General features: G+C 34.1%; 2 protein-coding genes across 2 annotated transcripts in view; both read left to right on the top strand.

The window, feature by feature from the left end:
- The window catches only part of LOC145307367 (uncharacterized), a 181,384-nt gene that overhangs the window by 93,201 nt on the left and 65,784 nt on the right, over positions 1-22,399 (top strand). The gene's annotated exons all lie outside the window — the stretch shown is intronic.
- On the top strand, positions 8,017-13,387 carry LOC145307496 (toll-like receptor Tollo). Its single transcript, XM_080149951.1, has 7 exons — positions 8,017-8,062; positions 8,930-9,555; positions 9,777-11,070; positions 11,250-11,376; positions 11,582-11,718; positions 11,980-12,266; positions 13,200-13,387. The coding sequence occupies exons 1-6, from the start codon at positions 8,017-8,019 to the stop codon at positions 12,147-12,149; spliced, it is 2,400 nt and encodes a 799-aa protein (XP_080006077.1). The 3' UTR covers positions 12,150-12,266; positions 13,200-13,387.

Here is a 22,399-nt window from a genome sequence, read left to right as displayed (position 1 = left end):
TTAGGTTAGGTTAAGATATAAATAAACAAATAAGCTCCCCGAAGGGGTTAGGCATTGAATTAACCTATAAGATGGTTTACGTAGGGTTAGGTTAGGTTAAGATATGAAAAAACAAATAAGCCCCCTGCAAGGGTAAGGCATTTAATTAACCTATAAGATGGTTTACGTAGGGTTAGATATGAGAAAACAAATAAACCCCCTGCAGGGGTTAGGCATTTAATTTACAAAGGGTTAATCAACCTATAAGATGATTTACTGAGGGTTAGGTTAGGTTAAGATATGAGAAAACAAATAAATCCCTGCAGGGGTTAGGCATTTAATTAACCTATAAGATGGTTTATGTAGGGTTAGGTTAGGTTAAGATATAAATAAACAACTAAGCCCCCTGCAGGGGTTAGGCATTTAATTAACCTATAAGATGGTTTATGTAGGGTTAGGTTAGGTTAAGATATAAATAAACAAATAAGCTCCCCGAAGGGGTTAGGCATTTAATTAACCTATAAGATGGTTTCCGTAGGGTTAGGTTAGGTTAAGATATGAAAAAACAAATAAGCCCCCTGCAAGGGTAAGGCATTTAATTAACCTATAAGATGGTTTACGTAGGGTTAGGTTAGGTTAAGATATGAAAAAACAAATAAGCCCCCTGCAAGGGTTAGGCATTTAATTAACCTTTAAGATGGTGTACAGAGGTTTAGGTTAGGTTAAGATATGAATAAACAAATAAGCCCCCCCCCCAGGGGTTAGGCAATTAACTAACCTATAAGATGGTTTACAGAGGGTTAGGTTAGATTAAGATATGCATTAACAAATAAGCCCCCTGCAGTGGTTAGGCATTTAATTAACTCATAAGATGGTATACAATAGTTTAGGTTAGGTTAAGATATAAATAAACAAATAAGCCCCCTGCAGGGGTTAGACATTTAATTAATCTATAAGATGGTATACAATAGGTTAGGTTAGGATATGAAAAAATAAATAAGCCTCCTGCAGGGGTTGGGCATTTAATTAACCTATAAGATTGTATACAATAGGTTAGGTTAGGTTAAGATATGAATAAACAAATAAGCCCCCTGCAGGGGTTAGATATTTAGAAAACCTTTAAGTTGGTATACAATAAGTTAGGTTAGGTTAAGATATGAAAAAACAAATAAGCTCCCCGCAGGGGTTAGGGTTAGGTTAGGTTAATATATGAATAAACAACTAAGCCCCCCCCCCCCAGGAGTTAGGCATTTAATTAACCTATAAGTTGGTTTACAGAGGGTTAGGTTAGGTTAAGATATGAATAAACAACTAAGCCCCCACAGGGGTTAGACATTTAATCTACCTATAAGATGGTTTACAAAGGGTTAGGTTAGGTTAAGATATGAATAAACAACTAAGCCCTCTGCAGGGGTTAGGCATTTAATCAACCTATAAGATGGTTTACAAAAGGTAAGGTTAGGTTAGGTTAAGATATGCATGAAACAGGCCTGCAACTGGTCATGAAACAGGCCCCCACAGGGGTTAGACATTTAATCAACCTATAAGATGGTTCACAAAGGATTAGGTTAGGTTATTAAGATATGAATAAACAACTAAGTCCCCCAAGGGTTTAGGCATTTAATTAACCTATAAGATGGTTTACAATGGGTTAAGCTTGGTTAAGAAGGTAACAATAAAAATAAAGTCTGCAGGGTTTAGGCATGTAAAAAACCTATAAGTTGTTTTACATAGGTTGGGCATTTAATTAACCTATAAGATGGTTTACAATGGATTATTTTAGGTTAAGATATGAATAAACAAATAAGCCCTCTGCTGGGGTTAGGCATTTGATTAACCTATAAGATGGTTTTAAAAGGGTTAGGTTAGGATAAGATATGAATAAATGAATAAGCCCCCTGCAGGGGTTAGACATTTGGAAAACCTTTAAGATTGAATACAATAGGTTAGGTTAGGTTAAGATATGAAAAAACAAATAAGCATCCCAAAGGGGTTAGGCATTTGGAAAACTTTTAATATGGTTTACTAAGGGTTAGGTTAGGCATTTAATTAACCTATAAGACTGTTTAAAATGAGTTATGCTGGGTTAAGAAGGGGACAATAAAGATAAGCCCTATAAGTTGTTTATAATAGATTATAATCATTACAAATTAAATATACCACATATCATATTACAAAGTTTAAATATTGGCATACCCAAATTTTTACAGAACAAATTTTTATCAAACATAATTTTACAGATTTACATTTATTATGGCAAAGCTTGAAGAATACCTAATGTTTGACTGACCATTAGGCATAGAAATAGTTTGGGATACTGTTTAGTAGACCAGACAGTTGTTTGAAATGATGTAGGTTAGACCAACGAACCAGCCTCCACATCTTATAATTCAGGACACAACTGCCCGCTCATTTGTAAGCCAGGTTTGGCTGCACATTGGGCATATAAATGGTGGCTGCAGGCCTTACTCATGATAACATAGTTGTAGGCCATAGGCTAATGCAAAACCATTTGTCTACCTCAAGCAACAATGCTGTATCTACAGTCATGCTAAAAAGTGTTTTTTTACAATGGTTTTGGCAAATGTTGCAAAAATGGCTACTTATATTGGCCTGTTGAGTAAGTGCTTGAGAGACCAATGTCAGTTGTTAAGTTCTGGTCTCTACTGTACAATACCATTTTTTTCCTTAAAAAAATTTACACTCAGATTTGAACTTATACTAAAACTTGGTTTGGGCAGTGTCTAAGGTACCAAACAGTTGTTTCACACAAATAGACACTCATATTGAAACTCATACTGAAACTTAGTTTTGGGCATTGTCTGAGGTTGTAAAGTGCATGTTCTTTCACAAAAATAGACACTAACTGGAACTCATACTAAACCTTAGTTATGCTCAAAAGTGTTTATTGATTGTGTAATTGATTATATGTATATATTTAGTAGAAGAGTCCCATTCTAGCATATTAGGTCCTATTCTAATAATACTATACCTATGACTAGAAGTAGATATATTTAGTAGAGTATCTCATGCTAGCATATTAGGTCCTATTCTAATAATACTATACCTATGACTAGAAGTATATATATTTAGTAGAGTATCTCATGCTAGCATATTAGGTCCTATTCTATTAATACTATACCTATGACTAGAAGTAGATATATTTAGTAGAGTATCTCATGCTAGCATATTAGGTCCTATTCTATTAATACTATACCTATGACTAGAAGTAGATATATTTAGTAGAGCATCCCATGCTAGCATATTAGGTCCTATTCTAATGATACTATACCTATGACTAGAAGTAGATATATTTAGTAGAGTGACTCATGCTAGCATATTAGGTCCTATCCTATTCTCATCTTGTTAAAACTTTGGGTACCTGAATTTTATGTACAATCTCTTGTCCCTTCCCATGATTTTAAACTTTTCTTTATATATATTTAAAAGTAGCCAACCTTAACTCAGATTGAATCTCATTTGCAGTTACTTACTAAACCTTGGAGAGTGTATAATGGACCAGCCAGTATTATGACATGACACAGATCAACAAACCATCCTCATCACCTAAGAAATATGTCTAAACTCTTCAACATTTTTTTATATATATTGAAGTGTCAATCTTATCTCATAATGAAACTCATTTGCAGTTACTTACTAAACCTTAGTTTTGGAGAGTATATAATAGATCAGCCAGTTGTTTGACATGATATAGGATAGGTTAGGTTAAGACATGGACCTACGAACCAGCCATATCACCTAATGAATCATATCTAAACTCTTCAACATTTTCTATATATATATTGAAAAGTAGCTAAGTCCCGACCCTAACTCATAATAAATCTCATCTGAAATGGTTGCTTGTATTGGCCTGTTTAGGCTAGGTTAGGTTGAGTAAGGGGTTGTGAGACCATGTTTGGTTATTACCGTTTTCTACCTGTACCATACCCATTCAGAACTAGATTTTCTTTATATATATTGAAAAAATATTTTAGAAATAGATATATTTAGTAGAGGTGTTTCAAGATAGCATATTAGGTCCTATTCTAATAATACTATACCTATGACTAGAAGTAGATATATTTAGTAGAGTATCACAAGCTAGCATATTAGGTTCTATTCTAATAATACTATACCTATGACTAGATTTAGATATATTTAGTAGAGTGTCTCAAGATAGCATATTAGGTCCTATTCTAATAATACTATACCTATGACTAGAAGTAGATATATCTAGTAGAGTATCACAAGCTAGCATATTAGGTCCTTTTCTAATAATACTATACCTATGACTAGAATTAGATATATTTAGTAGAGTATCTCAAGCTAGCATATTAGGTCCTATTCTAATGATACTATACCTATGACTAGAAGTAGATATATTTAGTAGAGTGTCTCAAGCTAGCATATTAGGTCCTATTCTAATAATACTATACCTATGACTAGAAGTAGACATATTTAGTAGAGTATCACAAGCTAGCATATTAGGTCCTATTCTAATAATACTATACCTATGACTAGAAGTAGATATATTTAGTAGAGTATCTCAAGATAACATATTAGGTCCTATTATAATAATACTATACCTATGACTAGAAATAGATATATTTAGTAGAGTATCACAAGCTAGCATATTAGGTCCTATTCTAATAATACTATACCTATGACTAGAAATAGATATATTTAGTAGAGTATCACAAGCTAGTATATTAGGTCCTATTATAATAATACTATACCTATGACTAGAATTAGATATATTTAGTAGAGTATCTCAAGCTAGCATATTAGGTCCTATTCTAATAATACTATACCTATGACTAGAAATAGATATATTTAGTAGAGGTGTCTCAAGCTAGCATATTAGGTCCTATTCTAATAATATTATACCTATGACTAGAAATAGATATATTTAGTAGAGGTGTTTCAAGATAGCATATTAGGTCCTATTCTAATAATACTATACCTATGACTAGAAGTAGATATATTAAGTAGAGTATCACAAGCTAGCATATTAGGTTCTATTCTAATAATACTATACCTATGACTAGAAATAGATATATTTAGTAGAGTATCTCAAGCTAGCATATTAGGTCCTATTCTAATGATACTATACCTATGACTAGAAGTAGATATATTTAGTAGAGTGTCTCAAGCTAGCATATTAGGTCCTATTCTAATAATACTATACCTATGACTAGAAGTAGATATATTTAGTAGAGTATCTCAAGCTAGCATATTAGGTCCTATTCTAAACATACTATAACTATTACTAGAAGTAGATATATTTAGTAGAGTATCTCAAGATAACATATTAGGTCCTTTTATAATAATACTATACCTATGACTAGAAATAGATATATTTAGTAGAGTATCACAAGCTAGCATATTAGGTCCTATTCTAATAATACTATACCTATGACTAGAAATAGATATATTTAGTAGAGTGTCTCAAGCTAGCATATTAGGTCCTATTCTAATAATACTATACCTATGACTAGAAATAGATATATTTAGTAGAGGTGTTTCAAGATAGCATATTAGGTCCTATTCTAATAATACTATACCTATGACTAGAAGTAGATATATTTAGTAGAGTATCACAAGCTAGCATATTAGGTCCTATTCTAATAATACTATACCTATGACTAGAAATAGATATATTTAGTAGAGTATCACAAGCTAGTATATTAGGTCCTATTATAATAATACTATACCTATGACTAGAATTAGATATATTTAGTAGAGTATCTCAAGCTAGCATATTAGGTCCTATTCTAATAATACTATACCTATGACTAGAAGTAGATATATTTAGTAGAGTATCACAAGCTAGCATATTAGGTCCTATTCTAATAATACTATACCTATGACTAGAAATAGATATATTTAGTAGAGTGTCTCAAGCTAGCATATTAGGTCCTATTCTAATAATACTATACCTATGACTAGAAGTAGATATATTTAGTAGAGTATCACAAGCTAGCATATTAGGTCCTTTTCTAATAATACTATACCTATCACTAGAATTAGATATATTTAGTAGAGTATCTCAAGCTAGCATATTAGGTCCTATTCTAATGATACTATACCTATGACTTGAAGTAGATATATTTAGTAGAGTGTCTCAAGCTAGCATATTAGGTCCTATTCTAATAATACTATACCTATGACTAGAAGTAGACATATTTAGTAGAGTATCTCAAGCTAGCATATTAGGTCCTATTCTAATAATACTATACCTATGACTAGAAGTAGATATATTTAGTAGAGTATCTCAAGATAACATATTAGGTCCTATTATAATAATACTATACCTATGACTAGAAATAGATATATTTAGTAGAGTATCACAAGCTAGCATATTGGGTCCTATTCTAATAATACTATACCTATGACTAGAAATAGATATATTTAGTAGAGTATCAGAAGCTTGTATATTAGGTCCTATTATAATAATACTATACCTATGACTAGAATTAGATATATTTAGTAGAGTATCTCAAGCTAGCATATTAGGTCCTATTCTAATAATACTATACCTATGACTAGAAATAGATATATTTAGTAGAGGTGTCTCAAGCTAGCATATTAGGTCCTATTCTAATAATATTATACCTATGACTAGAAATAGATATATTTAGTAGAGGTGTTTCAAGATAGCATATTAGGTCCTATTCTAATAATACTATACCTATGACTAGAAGTAGATATATTTAGTAGAGTATCACAAGCTAGCATATTAGGTTCTCTTCTAATAATACTATACCTATGACTAGAAATAGATATATTTAGTAGAGTATCTCAAGCTAGCATATTAGGTCCTATTCTAATGATACTATACCTATGACTAGAAGTAGATATATTTAGTAGAGTGTCTCAAGCTAGCATATTAGGTCCTATTCTAATAATACTATATCTATGACTAGATTTAGATATATTTAGTAGAGTATCTCAAGCTAGCATATTAGGTCCTATTCTAATAATACTATACCTATGACTAGAAATAGATATATTTAGTAGAGGTGTCTCAAGCTAGCATATTAGGTCCTATTCTAATAATACTATACCTATGACTAGAAATAGATATATTTAGTAGAGTATCACAAGCTAGCATATAAGGTCCTATTCTAATAATACTATACCTATGACTAGAAGTAGATATATTGATGGACTAGTCGGCTGTTTATCATTATATAGGTTAGGATAGGTTAACATATGGACCTATGAACCATCCTGTCACCAAATGAATCAAATTTAAACTCTCCATCCTTTTCTATATATATATCTAAAAGTAGCTAAGTGCCAACCTTAACTCATAATGAATCTCACGTGGAGTTACTTACACAAAGCTTGAATAAATGGTTACTTGTATGGCCTGTTTAGGCTAGGTTAGGTTGAGTAGGGGTGTGTGAGACCCTGTTTGGTTGTTTAGGATTGGTTTAATTCAGAACCATTTGTTTCTATATATATATTGAAAAGTAGCTAAGTGCCAACCCTAACTCATAATGAATCTCATTTGCAGTTACTTACTAAACCTTGGTTTTGGAGAGTATATAATGGATCAGCCAGCTGTTTGACATGATATAGGTTAGGTTAGGTTAAGACAAGGACCATGTCTAAACTTTTCATCATTTTCTATAAATATTTTGAAAACTAGCTAAGTGCCAACCTTATCTCATAATGAATCTCATGTGCAGTTACTTATTAAACCTTGGTTTTAAACTGTGTATAATGGTAATGTCAAGGACCTACAAACTAGCCATGTAACCTAATGAAACATGTCTAAACTTTCCATAATTTTCTTTATATATATTTAAAAGTAGCTAAGTGCCGACCTTAACTCATAATGAATCTCACGTGGAGTTACTTACACAAAACTTGAATAAATTGTTACTTTTATGGCCTGTTTATGCTAGGTTAGGTTGAGTAGGGGCATGTGAGACCCTGTTTGGTTGTTACACTTTTCTACCTGTACCATTCCCTGTAGTAACCAGTCTTTTCTTTATATATATTGAAAAGTGCCAACCTTAACTCATAATGAATCTCATCTACAATTATTTTCTAAACCTTGGTTTTGATGAGTGTATAATGGATCAGCCATTTGTTTGACATGATATAGGTTAGGTTAGGTTAAAACATGGACCTACAAACTAGCCATGTAACTCTCCATTATTTTCTTTATATATATATATTAAAAAGTTTAAATTGTTACTTAAATAGGCCTGTTTAGGCTAGGTTAGGTTGAGTAAGGGGATGTAAGACCCTGTATGGTTTTTACCATTTTCTACCTGTACCATACCCATTCGGAACCAGATTTTTCGTTATATATATTGAAAATATATTATATAGTCTACTATACCCTCCCATGATTATTAACTTTGGGTACCAGAATAATATACAGTCTAATATACCTCCCATGATTATAAAACTTTGGATACCAGAATAATATACAGTCTAATATCCCCTCCCATGATTATAAAACTTTGGGTACCAGAATTTTATATACAATCTATTGTCCCCTCCCATGATTATAAAGTTTTCTCTATATATATTGAAAAGTAGCTAAGTGACAACCTTAACTCAGATTGAAACTAATTTGCAGTTACTTACTAAACCTTGGTTTTGGAGAGTATATAATGGAACAGCCAGCTGTTTGACATGATATAGGTTAGGTTAGGTTAAGACAAGGACCATGTCTAAACTTTTCATCATTTTCTATAAATATTTTGAAAACTAGCTAAGTGCCAACCTTATCTCATAATGAATAAACTTGGCAAAAAAATATGTTGAGTTTTCTTGATTTTAGGTTGGAGCTGGACCCCATTCCAGAGTTTTTTTTTAATTTTTTAATATGAACTTAAATTAAATTTCCATTTCCCTCACTCTTTCACTCTCTCTCATTTTCTCTCCCTCCCTCTCACTCATTCTATTTCATATTTTCCTGTTTCAGGCGAGTCTGCCCCCGAGTTTCTGGTGGGTGGTAACCCCTGGTCCTGTGACTGTGAGCTAGAGTGGCTGAAAAATGTGAACCAACTGCGGGGCACAGGATCCTACCCCAGAATTCTGGACCTTGATACAATTATGTGCTCCACCACCAGCTCGTCTTCCTCATTCCTCATGTCCTCCTCCCCTTCCAGTTTCCCCCCGCCAAGACAAGACAGCAGCAGCTACAACAACAACAACCATGTGACAGTCCAACAACAAAATGGCAGCAGCAGTGTGCCCCTGCTGCACATGCGCAGTGACCAGTTTGTGTGTGAGTACGATGCCCATTGTATCCCCCAGTGCTACTGCTGCGACTTTTTTGCCTGTGACTGTCGTATGCAGTGCCCAGAGGGATGCTCCTGCTATCATGACAACTCATGGACCAACAATGTGATCCAGTGCTCTGGTCGTGGTCACATGGACGTGCCCCCGCTCATACCCATGGATGCAACAGCTGTCTACCTGGACGGTAACAACATGACAGAGCTGGCCAATCCAGGCTTTATTGGGCGCAGGAGGGTGAGAGCTGTGTATTTAAATAACAGTATGATTGTTAGAGTAACCAACTATTCATTTGAAGGGCTAACAGAGGTAAGATATTTTCATACAGAAAAAATTTCTTTATTAATACCTACTTTCTTGTCATTTGTATTGTCATATGAGTGGTCTTCAGTGGTTTGTCTGTTGATATTTATTGTTTAATTAAGCAAGGACACTATGAACAGCTGTCAGTAGCGTTTTTTGGTTATTGTTTTTTTTATCTTAAGGTTTTTTTGAGGCTAAAATATTCACATTATAAATTATCTTTCTAGGTGTCAGTGTTACATCTGGAGGACAATCAGATCAAGACTCTGGCAGGAAATGAATTTACAGGCCTGGCCAAGCTTCAACAGCTGTACCTACAAAACAATTTTCTAACCAGCATTGCTGCACAAACATTTGCAGGGCTGAGAGACCTGACAGTCTTGCGGCTGGATGGCAACTTGCTGACAAGCTTCCCAGTCTGGCAGCTGAATAATCCATTGTTGAGTCATTTATATCTGGGCCGCAACTCATGGACCTGTGAGTGTGGATATGTTAGGCCTTTTCTACAGTTCAGGCAAAAGTTTGCTGGCAAAATTGTGGATTTGACAGAAAGTTCTGTCAAATGTGTGACAACAGCAGGTGCAGAAGCTTTGTCTGTAATGTCAACTGTAGCGTGTACAACATCAGGAGTTCTAAAGCCAAGTACAACTACTAGTGGTGGTGGTGGTGGTACTACTGTATCAACTATAGGCAGTATCAAAGACTATACACCCATACTTGTCAGTGTTCTGCTGGTTGTTTTAATTCTTGTCATTGGCTACCTGCTCACCTTCACCTTCCGCAAGACCATCAGATCATGGTTTGTTGGTGGTGTGTCCAAGACAAGGAGATCAGCTGCTGGTACAGCGGTCTCAGGCATGTCTGCTATTGCTGGTACAGCTACTGGTGACAGAGCATGCAGTGACAACAATGCAGGCTCCGTCTACTCTACATCAAATGATAAACTTTTTGATGTTTTCATCAGCTATGCTCCTGAAGATGGTGACCTTGTGGAGGGCAGTTTGGCGGCCAACCTGGAGCATGGTGCCACTTCCTACAGGCTGTGCCTGCACCAGAGAGATTTTCCTCCCACCACACCACTGGCAGACACAGTGTCAGTAGCTGTAGAGACATCAACCAGAGCTGTTATAGTGTTGAGCAGGGCGTACCTGGCCACCCAGTGGGTCAACATCCGTCCATCATTTATGAAGGCCATCAAAGACAACAACACCAAGGTTGTGTTCATCCAGGTTGAGCAGCAGCTGGATGCAGATCATGCTGTTGATGACCTGCTGTCAGCAGCACCGGAGTTGAGAAACCTTAGAGAAGACTCACCATGCGTCCACTGGCAGGATCCCAACTTCTGGAGCAAACTGAGATATTTTCTACCAGAACCTGTGTACCTGACTTTCCACAGGTCTGTGACTATGAGAGGAACCCTGCAACAGCAACAACAGAACCCTGCTGCAGGCAATCTGTACCAACCTGTGATGCCATACCCTGCCAGGATAGAGTTGCTGGCAACAAACTACATCAACTCAGGTAAAATATTATTGATAAAGCAAAGTAGCTTGATGTCTGTCTGTCTTAAGCTTTAGATCTTGTTTTTTTTCTTCTTTAAAATGTGACCCAATTTCCTACAGAGAAACTGATCATTACTTATTATTTTTTTTTTTTTTGGTACCTAGGTAAATATAATTTAATTTTATGTATGTGTTTAGGTCATAATTGTGTAGAGACAGACCACAGTACAGACACAACAACAATGACAGCTGTGTCCCCCCTCCACTCTGTGTATGCTGTCTCTGGTGGTGGGGGCACTGCTGGCTCGGAGCACACCTACCACAGGTATTTAATATCTATAATTCATAGTAGCTTGATGTCTGTCTGTCTGAAGCTTAAGATCTCTGTAACACCGCTGAACTAATTGGGCTCTAGACCTTCTGGTCCTGTGGTGGTTTTAAGCTTTTTTCTCATGGGGGTTGGGACATTGTTGATTACTTTTTTGTGTGTGTATGTACATCTTGAATATAATTAAAATTCTTATTTCTAGTATTGACAATAATCACATCTACCACACCCTGGACCCAGGACCTCCGTCTGCTGCTACAGCAAACCTGTTTCACCTGCAGTTCCACCATTCCTCCACACCAGTAGCAGCAGGACAGCCAGCAGCCAGATCTAGTCCAGGTACTTATACTTGATACCTTACCTCCAGAGCATTATCTGCTTGTAATTGGATGCCATACTCTTGACACCAAAACATATTAGGTTAAGTGACATCCGTCAGACATCCAACCCTTTGATTGCACAAACTTTGTCTAAGAAGTCCTAACTGTGCATGAGTTGTGCATGTTTACAGGCCAAGGCATTCCCCCTACTCTATTCACTATTTATGACATAGCAGCCGTAGGTACATTTTTAACGTCTGTTTTAACGTCTTTTCTTTAGGGTTTCCAGCACATGTACTGGATGCAGGTCTACAACCTCCAGCCCTGCACCATAACAACCGTAGCGCTACTGCCCATCATCAGCATCACCATGGCTCCCACACTCCATCCAACTCAACATGCTCAGCTAAACGTCTTCTGTCTGGAGACCAAGGAGAATATATTGTCTAGAGACAGAGACAAATAAATAAACAGACAGACAAATATTCATTCAGATACAGACAGAGACAGGACATGTTATGGCTCTTTTTATGAGGATTTTTTTCCCCTGACTTTCTTAAAATCCAAGTATTGCAGTTGCATCTGTTATGTATTTTGGTGAAAAAGCATGTGTAAAAATTATAACCATTTTGGACAAGTATTTCGCCCAGTAATTTCACTTTGAAATTTTTAAGCCCCCCTTATGGTGGTGTTAAAAATTTATTGCATGAAAACTACTGCTTCATGGTAATTCCAGAAAAAAAACTTTAGGAGTAGAATCAGGATCAAAGTAACTTGTTTATAGATTAAGAAAATCTCTACAAACTTCTAAAAAGTTGGCCAATTCTCAAGAAGTTTTGTTGCAATTAATTTTTGACCCCCATAAAGGGGGCCTAAAAATTACTGGGCATAGTATAAATGTATCAAAGAGGACTATCCACGAACAAGAGCACGTGATTCTAAGTACCTTCCAGCATTGATCCTAAGTATTTTCTTTCAGAATATAATAGTTCACCATTAATAATTAATATATTGACGAGAAAATTTATGTTTCACCACTTCAGGTTGAAGAAAAGTAAAAAAATGTTCAGGTTTTTTAGTCAAAATTCTATCAAACGTTTTGTTGAGTTCGGGGTGTCTTTAATTGTCCATGTTGTCAAATGAAAAAAATTTAAAAAGTTAAAAGCACATTTACTATATCTCATATGTATGTTTAAATTAATGCTATATAACACGAGTATTCGCATATGTATCATCAAATATCCATTTTATTAAAAGAATTAGCTTCATAAAAGTTTTCAAAATCAATTAAAATACCTAAAAAAATATGGTGAAACATAAATTTTCTCATCAATACATTAATGATATATGGTGACCTATTATATTCTGACAGAAAATACTTAGGATCAATGCTGGAAGGTACTTAGAATCATTTGCTCTTGTTCGTGGATAGTCCCCTTTTGAAAGTGTTTTTTTCACCAAAAGGCATAATAAATTCAACCGCATTACAAGAATTTCAAGAAGCTGGGAGAAAAAATCCCCTAATAGGTCTTTAAAGTGTACATACATTCAATGGCTGTGAATTTTTAATGTATTTTAGTTTTATATTTTATACTAAAAAAGAATTACCTATGTGTTTAACCAATTTTAGTAAATTTATCCTTTTTTTGTATCATTATTATTTTTATAAATAAAGTTATTAAAAGTTGTTTATAATTGTTTAAATTTTATTTCAGATTTTCCAAGGCATAAATTTTGTAGATGGAATTTAATATAATGTTAAATTTTCTTTATTTACTTTTATGGGTGTTTGAAAAATTATTTTGTCTTTTTTATTGCTTTGTTAAAGTCTAAGAAAAAATTAGCTTTTTACCAGAATGACCTCACCAGGTTCCTAATTACTAGCATTTAAGAAAACTAATTAACAGAAAAATGTATTTCCTCCACAAACACCTTAACTACTGATTATACCTCATTTAAGGAATTCACCTCGATTCTCTTAGACCGACCCTAATTATAGAAAAGCTTCGCTTTTAAAAACTGCTTAAATACAGGATAATGTTCTCAAAGCTATTTAGACAACGAATAAGATAATGTTATTTTAAACTTTAGGGACTAGTGTAACAAACAGCTCACTGGCTTTTCTCTCTCTAAAAAACTACCCTTTTTCAGCGGGTTTCTTTGTTCGACTAGACTCTTTGCAGGAATTCACCAATTATTATAATATTTTACCTGTATGAAAAGTAAAGAAAAACCAGCTTCCCAATAAAGATTCATTCCATGAAGCAAAACATTTTATAACAGAACAACCTTCTATGTTTAATTTTCTGAGATAACAAAAATATTTCAAAGATTTTTCACATACATTTTGGAAGATTTATTTTCTCAAAAATATTTGATTTCTAAATATATATCATAGATTATTAAATAGACAGATAAACAAATTAAGTTTGATATAAAATACTCACACAGCAGCCTTTTTAAAAGCAAAGCTTTTCTGTAATTAGGGTCGGTCCGTACGTCCGTCTGTACTTGGCTTTTTTTTGTTAATTTAAACAGGTTAGTATTGTCCTATCGATTTCAAACTTTGTATGATGATTTTTATAACAGTTAGGTATGACTTAGAAAGTGCAGCAACTCTATAATCAACACCAGAATGTCCATACGTCTATTTTAAACATGCAATTTTTAACTTTTTTTAACAAGTTTTTATAGGATATAATTAATCCGATTAATCTGATTTTTGAAAACGAAGATTTTTTATAATTAGGGTGTCGATCTGTCCGGAACTAATAGCTTTTTTTCATTGTTTTAGGCATGTTAGAATTGTCCTATCAATTTCAAACTTGGCATGGTGATTCCTGTAGTATTTAGGTACGATATGGAAATTGTAGTAACTCTATAATCATCACCAGAATGTCCGTACGTCCATTTTAAACATGTTGACTATTGACATGATTATTCGGTTCTGACACTCTACAAGTGTTTATGTTCATTTGTCCTACCGTTTCAGAGTTTCGCTTTTACGGATGTTGTAATCCTTGTTTATATTAATATCAACAGAAAGCTATCTTTGATAGGATGTGAAACATAACTAATCCAATATGGCTTTAATGAACAATCTATATAATATTACTTGCACGTTAATGTGTGGCCGTAGCTGGCTAAAAAACATTACCGCCCAGGTTTGGTGATTTTTTTTAGAATTAAGTTTGTTATTGTTATATTGTATATATTACGATGCGATAAATAACTATTCCCTAGTAAACTCTGTATCAGCACTTAATCTGTTTTTTGCAAGTGATAAGCCATTTTGTCATATTTAAGTCAGACATGCTCACATTGGGAAAATCCGCATTTTACAACAAAGTGTCGTACATAAATCGGTAATAACAGACTAACAAGACATTTTGGTAAGTAAATTGCTGATTTTAACAATGATTATTGCACTATAAACCCCTAAATATAAGGGTGTCTGATAAGAATCAGCAAAATTGGATGCTTTTGATGTAAATGTCTGAGAGGTAAAGATTTTAAACCGTATTATTTTAATTTAAAATTTTAATCATTTCAGGCAATTTTTTTGTGGTTGATTGCCTACTTTTATCTTCCATTTTTCTTGATTGCTTATCAAAATCCTCCGTTTTTGCAGCAAAAACCCTTGCCTATACAAGCAATTTTTATGTTTAATTGCTGCTTAAATCCTCTCTTTCAGGTGCAAAATCCTTACATAAACAAGCAAATTTTGGGATTGATTGCCTATTTAGATCATCCATTTTTGCTGAATAAGCAAGCAATTTTTAAGGGTTGATTGCTTCTTAAATCCTCCATTTTGGGTGCAATATCCTTACTTAAAAACAAGCAATTTTTGTGAAAAATTTCCATTTTTGATATGAAATCATTACTTAAACAAGCAATTTTTAAGGGTTGATTGCTTCTTAAATCCTCCCTTTTAAGTGCAAAATCCTTCTTTAGACAAGCAATTTTTGTGATTTATTTCCTACTTAAATGTTTCAATTTTGCTATGAAATCCTTACTTAAACACGCAATTTTCCAGTTGATTGCTTGCTTAAATCCTCCTTCGTTTTTGCTGTGTTTACAAGCAAATTTGGAAGACATGTGTAAGAAATTGATCACAAAAATTGCTTTTTCCAGTAAGGATATAGTATAATGGAAATAGATAATATAATAAAGAAAAATTGTCTAAATCTAACCCAGTTCTTAAATATAATAAATACGAATTATGCAATGTAACAATATTTAACATAGATAACATTTATTTATTTCACATATGAGACATAATAATAATAATAATAATAGGATAATCATAAAAAAAGGATGTCTGTCTGTCTGTCTGTCTGTCTCTCTGTCTGTCTGTCTGTCTGTCTGTCTGTCTGTCTGTCTGTCTGTCTGTCTGTCTGTCTGTCTGTCTGTCTGTCTGTCTATCTATCTATCTATCTATCTATCTATCTATCTATCTATCTATCTATCCATCTATCTATCTATCTATCTATCTATCTATCTATCTATCTATCTATCTATCTATCTATCTATCTATCTATCTATCTATCTATCTATCTATCTATATATCTGTCTGTCTGTCTATCTGTCTATGCACTAATCCTTATACTAAAGTAACAGGATGTCTGTTTGTCTGTGTGTTTGTGTGTTTGTGTGTATATGTGTTTGTGTGTTTGTGTGTTTGTGTGTCTGTACCGAAGGATCTCGCTAACCGCTGAACCGATCGAGTTCTCCTTAACAGGGTAGCTTCTCATAGGTCCCGTGAAGGTTTATAACTATTTTCTTGGGGGGTGGGACACACCCAACCCCCCCAAAAAATGAAAAATCCCCCCCCGAAAAAAAATTTTAAATATTTTTTTACTAAAATTAAAAATGAGGGGGGCAATCCCCCCCCCCCCCCCCGAAAAAATAAAAAAAATTTCGCCCCCCCCCAAAAAAAAAAATTTTTTTTTAAATTTTTTTTTAAAATCTAAAATAAGAAATTGGGTTATTAAATTCGGCTCTCTCCTCCTCAAGTGCCCCCTAGAGGCCTCTAGGGGCGTAGCCGCTAGTGTTTGATATAGTTCCTGTAAACACAAGGCTAAGCTTTCTGTTTGTCTATCTGTCTGTCTATCTGTTTGTCTGTACTGTCTGTCTATCTGTCTGTCTATCTGATAATATTTGTAATATGTTCCTGTTGAGACAAGGCTAAGCATAATCCTCTCATTAAGAGCCAGAGTTTCTCCTTGCTTCATCTTTATACGTTTCTTGTCCAAACACTTAATAAGTAGATAGATTGAGAGTGAGAAAGATAGATAGATAGATACTAGAAAAGATAGATAGTGGTAAAGTTAGATAGTTAAAAGAGAGATAGATGGATAGATACCTAATGGAAATGATAGATAAGATTGGTAGTAAGAAAGATAGATAGTTATTGGAAAAGAAAGATGGATAGATGCCCAGGTAACAATTAAAAATCCAATAAAAGTCCCCAAAGTTATTAAGCTAACAATAAGAAAATGTAAAACTTTGGGGACTAGTGTAATAAACAGCCCATTGTCCACCCTTATTTCCGAAGTCTTATAATAACATTTTTTTATTCATTGGAGACTAGTGTAATAAAAATTGTACCTCTCTCTTTGCTAGTTCCCAAAGTTTTATGATAACTTTTTCTTATTTGTTGGTTTAACAACTTTGGGGACTTTTACTGAATTTTGATTTTTTGGTTTAACCACTACTACACTTAATAACCTAACCATTTAAGATTCAATAAAAGTCCCCAAAGTTATTAAGCCAGTGAATAAGAAAACGTTATAGTAAAAGTTTGGGGACTAGTGTAATAAACAGCCCATTGTCCACATTACCAAAGTCTTATAATATCGTTTTCTTATTCGTTAACTTAACAACTTTAAGGACTTTTAAAATCTAATAAAAGTCCCCAAAGTTGTTGAGCCAGCGAATAAGAAAACTTTATCGTAAAACTTTGGAGACTAGTGTAATAAACATTGTACCTATCTCTTTGCTAGTTCCCAAAGTTTTATAATAACGTTTTCTTATTTGTTGGTTTAACAACTTTGGGGACCTTTACTGAATTTTGATTGGTTGGTTTAAACACAGCTATACTTAATAACCTAACCATTCAAAATCTAATAAAAGTCCCCAAAGTTATTGAGCCAGCGAATAAGAAAACGATATCTTAAAACTTTGGGGACTAGTGTAATAAACAGTCCCCTCATTCTCTAATTCCCGAAGTTTTATAATAACGTTTTAATTTTTGATTGCTTAACAACTTTGGGGACTTACAGATGGGGTATTTTTAGGAATGTAAATGAATCTATCGGCTATTGTCTTATCCCTTTAGATCCCTGGTGGCGATAAACTTAAATTAAAGTACCTAGAGGTTTTTGCCAGCTAAGAAGGTAATTTGCAGTTCAGTGTTCCCTACCTCCCTGGGTAGAGTAAAAGTTGTCTACAGGGAGGGAACAATGGACGAAAAATTAAATAAATTATGTCTATAATAACATGAGAAGGACAGTAGCACCCTGTAATCGTTATCAGAAAGTCTGAACGTTAATTTGGCGAGGCTTTTTATATTAAGACAATTTTATTGTTTCTAAGCAACAATTAAGGTAATGTGGTTATAAAACTTTGGTTATCTGTGTAATTAACAGCCCAATGACCCCTACCTCCCTGGTGAATTATTATCTATCACATCGTTTTAAAGGCACTTTCCAGGGATAAAAAAACTTTTATTACAAGATTAATTCAAGAATTGTTGGTTCTGGTAAAAAAATTTATTATTGGTGGAAAGTTATCTATAAAACGACATTATACATAATTTTAAGAGTTTCTCAGAAATGGTTTTTATTTTTTTATATCGCGGAAATTAATTAAATTCACAGCCATACTGGACAGAGAGAGTAGGGACAATGACCTGTTTATTACACTAGTCCCCAAGGTTTAATAATAACGTTTTCTTATTCGTTGGCTCAACAACTTTGGGGACTTGATTTTAAATTTTGATTGATAAATTTATTAGTATAGTGTCCAAACGTTTCAACCACTATTGGTAAAAGACAGGGGTATTTTGATTGGTTGGTTAATTAAGTTGAGTGTCCAAACGTTTCACCCACTGATCGTATTCTATAGAAGGGGTATTTTTGTGTATGAAAATTGGGAATGTCTATTAATTTATTGGCCATTGTCTTATCCATTTAGATCCCTACTTAATGGAATAGTTGTTTATCGCATCTTATAATAAACAGTTTTCTGCGGATATAAAAATGTACAATTATAAAATTGTTATTCCCGCGTTTCGATTATAATCCCCTGGATTAGAACCGGTTCTAATCCATACTGAAAAATAATGATAGCAAAGTATTACAAACTGTTTTCCACGAGTAATAAAATAAAATTATCCTAAAATTAAAATAAGTTTTGTTAGCCAGGGCCTACGACCAATCAGAGCTTACAAAACTGGTTTTAATCTTAAAATTTTTTAGATTTAATATCTGTAGAAAGCTGAATATTATGATGCGATAAATAATTATTTTTTTATATAATCATATCCTTACAATAAAGTAACAGGATGTGTGTTTGTCTGTGTGTCTGTACCGAAGGATCTCACTAACCGCTGAACCGATCGGGTTCTCCTTTACAGGGTAGCTTCGCATAGGTCACGGAAAAGTTTATAACACAACCCTCCTAAAATAAATCGCCCCTAGAAAAAAAATTACCCGCCCTAAAAAAAAGAAAATTATTTTTAAAAAAAATAAATTAAAAAATGGGGTCGGGTGGCGGGACCCCCCCCCCCCACTCTAATAAAAATTTTTTTACTTTTTAAAAAGAATCTAAATTAAAAAATATGTTTTGAGATTCAACTCCCCCCTCCTCAAATGCCCCTAGAGGCCTCTAGGGGCAGAGCCGCTAGTAATATATAATACAAAGTAGATCAATGTCTGCCTGTCTGTCTATTTGTAATGAAGGATCTCGCTAACCACTGAACCGATTGGGTTCTTTTTTACAGGGTAGCTTCTCATAGGTCCTGGGAAGGTTAATAACTATTTTTGGGGAAAGTACCACCACATATACTCATCCATATGAAAAAACTATGTCTAGCACTGAATTATATCCAGCTTTCTACGGATATAGAATGTACAATCATAAGATTAAAACCAGTTTTTTAGCCGGCTCGGGGCTAAAAAAATAGTTTAAATCTTGTAATTGTACATTCTATATCTGTGGAAAGCCGTTTATAATACGGTGCGAGAAATAACCAACATAAAACTTTGGGTACCAGTGTAATTTATAGTCCAATGACACCTCCCTTCTTTTTTGCTCGTACATGTACATCAAACGTTTTAAGTACCAAACATTAACCTATTTATAGTACTAGCGGCTTCGCCCCTAGCCTCTAGGGGCTTCGCCCTATGAAGTAATGGGAAGTCAACCCTCCTATATAGAAATATTCAAAAAAATTATTCTTTGTTAAATTACTCTGTGGTAAAATTAAACCCAGGTTGTGCACTTTATGCACAAAAATTTCAATTCTTACAAATTAAACCCAGGTTGCTTGCTGTATACACAAAAATTTCAATTCGTAAAAATTAAACCTAGGTTGTTCGCATACACAAAAATTAAAATTTGTAAAAAAAAATAATTAAAATTTTTTTTTTTTGAGGGGGGGGGGGGTTTCATGGGGGCTTCGCCCCATGGTGCAGCAGGGTTCCCCCACCCCAATTACTGGTTTTTGTTTACAAAAGTAAAAAAAAAAAAAAAAAATTGGAAGTTAGGATTTTTTTATTTTTGGGGGGATGGGGTGTCCCTCTCCCCAAGAAAATAGCTTAAAACCACCAGAGGACCAGTAGGTATATTCCCAGAAGGGTAGAGCCCAATTTGTTCAGCAGTTACTGAGATTTTACAAAAAATGTAAAAAAAAAATTTTTGGGGGGTGGTTTTTTTTAGTTTTTGGGGGGGTTGGGGGTGTCCCACCCCCCAAGAAAATAGCTTAAAACCACCACAGGACCAATAGGTAGATACCCTGAAGAGTAGAATCCGATCGGTTCAGTGGTTACCGAGATCTTAAGGGACAGACAGACAGACGGACAGACGGTCAGACGGACAGACGGACAGACAGACATCGTCCTACTTTGTATTATATATTATGCAAGTTCGTTATCCAAACATTTCTTATATTTGTTTCTTATATATAGTAAATGTAAATAACAAAATGCTTAGCTAATAGAAATGTAAAAAGGTTTGTGTCAAAATAGTTTTTAAAAACCCATATATAACAGACGCACTGATGGACTATATGTACTGTATATCATATATTACTAAAATAAAGTAATGCACAAATAAGGTCCAAAAAATACATATATTAATCTTTTGATTTTCATACAACATCTTGTCCTTTGCTGAAAACTAAAAATCAATCCTTATATAAATATGCCGCTACCGAAGTAATGGTGCGTCCTACGTGGTTGCTAATGATAACCACTTTGGTTGGGCTTTAGGAGTTCTAGAAAAAAGTATTTCTTGGTCAAGTCCGTAGAATGACTCCCAGGACCACTTTAAGGGGTCGAAAAGGTTACCCCGTTTTCGGCGGCAAGTTTAAAGCAAATAATGTTATGTTGTAATGGCCAGATTAAAACTAAATTTGGGTATTTTGCCGGATTTAAAACATTTACTTTATTTCAGTAATATATGATCATTGATACTTAATAAAACAGAGTCTAACCTTTCAATTAATAGAACTCCCATTTTCCATGCATAGTTTCCTTTCAAGATAGCTTGACTTGGTTTAATTTGATGCGTAGTTTTAATTTAACTTTACGATTTTCTACAATTCAAATATTCTTTAAAGTATTATTGAATAGTTGATAATGTATAGTTAAAAGGAAATAGAATTCACTTGAGAATGTTTCTTGATTTATCAAAACACTTTTACTATAAATAAAAAGTACATTGCACAATCACATATACATAACAATAACATGTTTCTCTCTCACTTACCATGAATGTACTGACTCGTCTTCGGGTCAGCCTAGTGCTGACCCTCGCGCTTACACCACATACACACACACACACAAGCACGCACACACTCACAATTAAACACTTATTCCCGCATTCTTATGTTACTTTACTTGGGAGAGTGGAGTTAACCTTTTTCAAAACAGATAAAAACATTTGCGATAAAAAAGCTTCCCTGTAAAGCAAACTTCAGTTCACCTGCAAGATTGTTTTTTACATACAGACATTCTGTTACTTTTGTATAAGAATAAAAAGATAGTTAATAGTTTTTCATTTTCCCGCCCAAATGTATAACATTTTCAAATCAAAACCTAATTATTTTTACAGCACAAAATGACTTTTTAGTAGTGAAGCTACTCTAGAATTCACTTTGTCTGTCCACCAGTCTGTCCGTAACGCTATGGGGGAAACGTGATTTTCTCTCATAGAAAAATGAGACAGACAAAAAAAAGACAGTATAATATCAGAGAAAATTTTTGGGTATAGTCTCATTTGTAGCAACGCCTCTTAAGGGGCGTTTCGTCGTATTTTAACAGCAGCTTTCTTCCTATTTCTAGACCCTGCGGGGGCTCTAACCCTGTGGGGCCAATTACCTAACCTGGCGGGGCAATCACCTAATCTTACTTAACCTCTCAAAAGCTACTGTGAAAATATGACGAATCGCCCCTTAAGAGGCGTTGTCATGAAAT

Source organism: Acartia tonsa, chromosome 15 (genome assembly GCF_053477335.1).
Source record: "Acartia tonsa isolate MP-2025a chromosome 15, ASM5347733v1, whole genome shotgun sequence".
Lineage (NCBI taxonomy): Eukaryota > Metazoa > Arthropoda > Copepoda > Calanoida > Acartiidae > Acartia > Acartia tonsa.
This window is presented reverse-complemented; position numbering and strand designations above follow the sequence as displayed.

Coding starts and splice junctions, on each gene's coding strand:
- LOC145307496 (XM_080149951.1), top strand. CDS start 8,017: ATGAATCTCATCTACAATTATTTTCTAAACCTTGGTTTTGATGAGT. Junction 9,556..9,776: donor CATTTGAAGGGCTAACAGAG/GTAAGATATTTT, acceptor TTATCTTTCTAG/GTGTCAGTGTTACATCTGGA. Junction 11,377..11,581: donor TCGGAGCACACCTACCACAG/GTATTTAATATC, acceptor TCTTATTTCTAG/TATTGACAATAATCACATCT.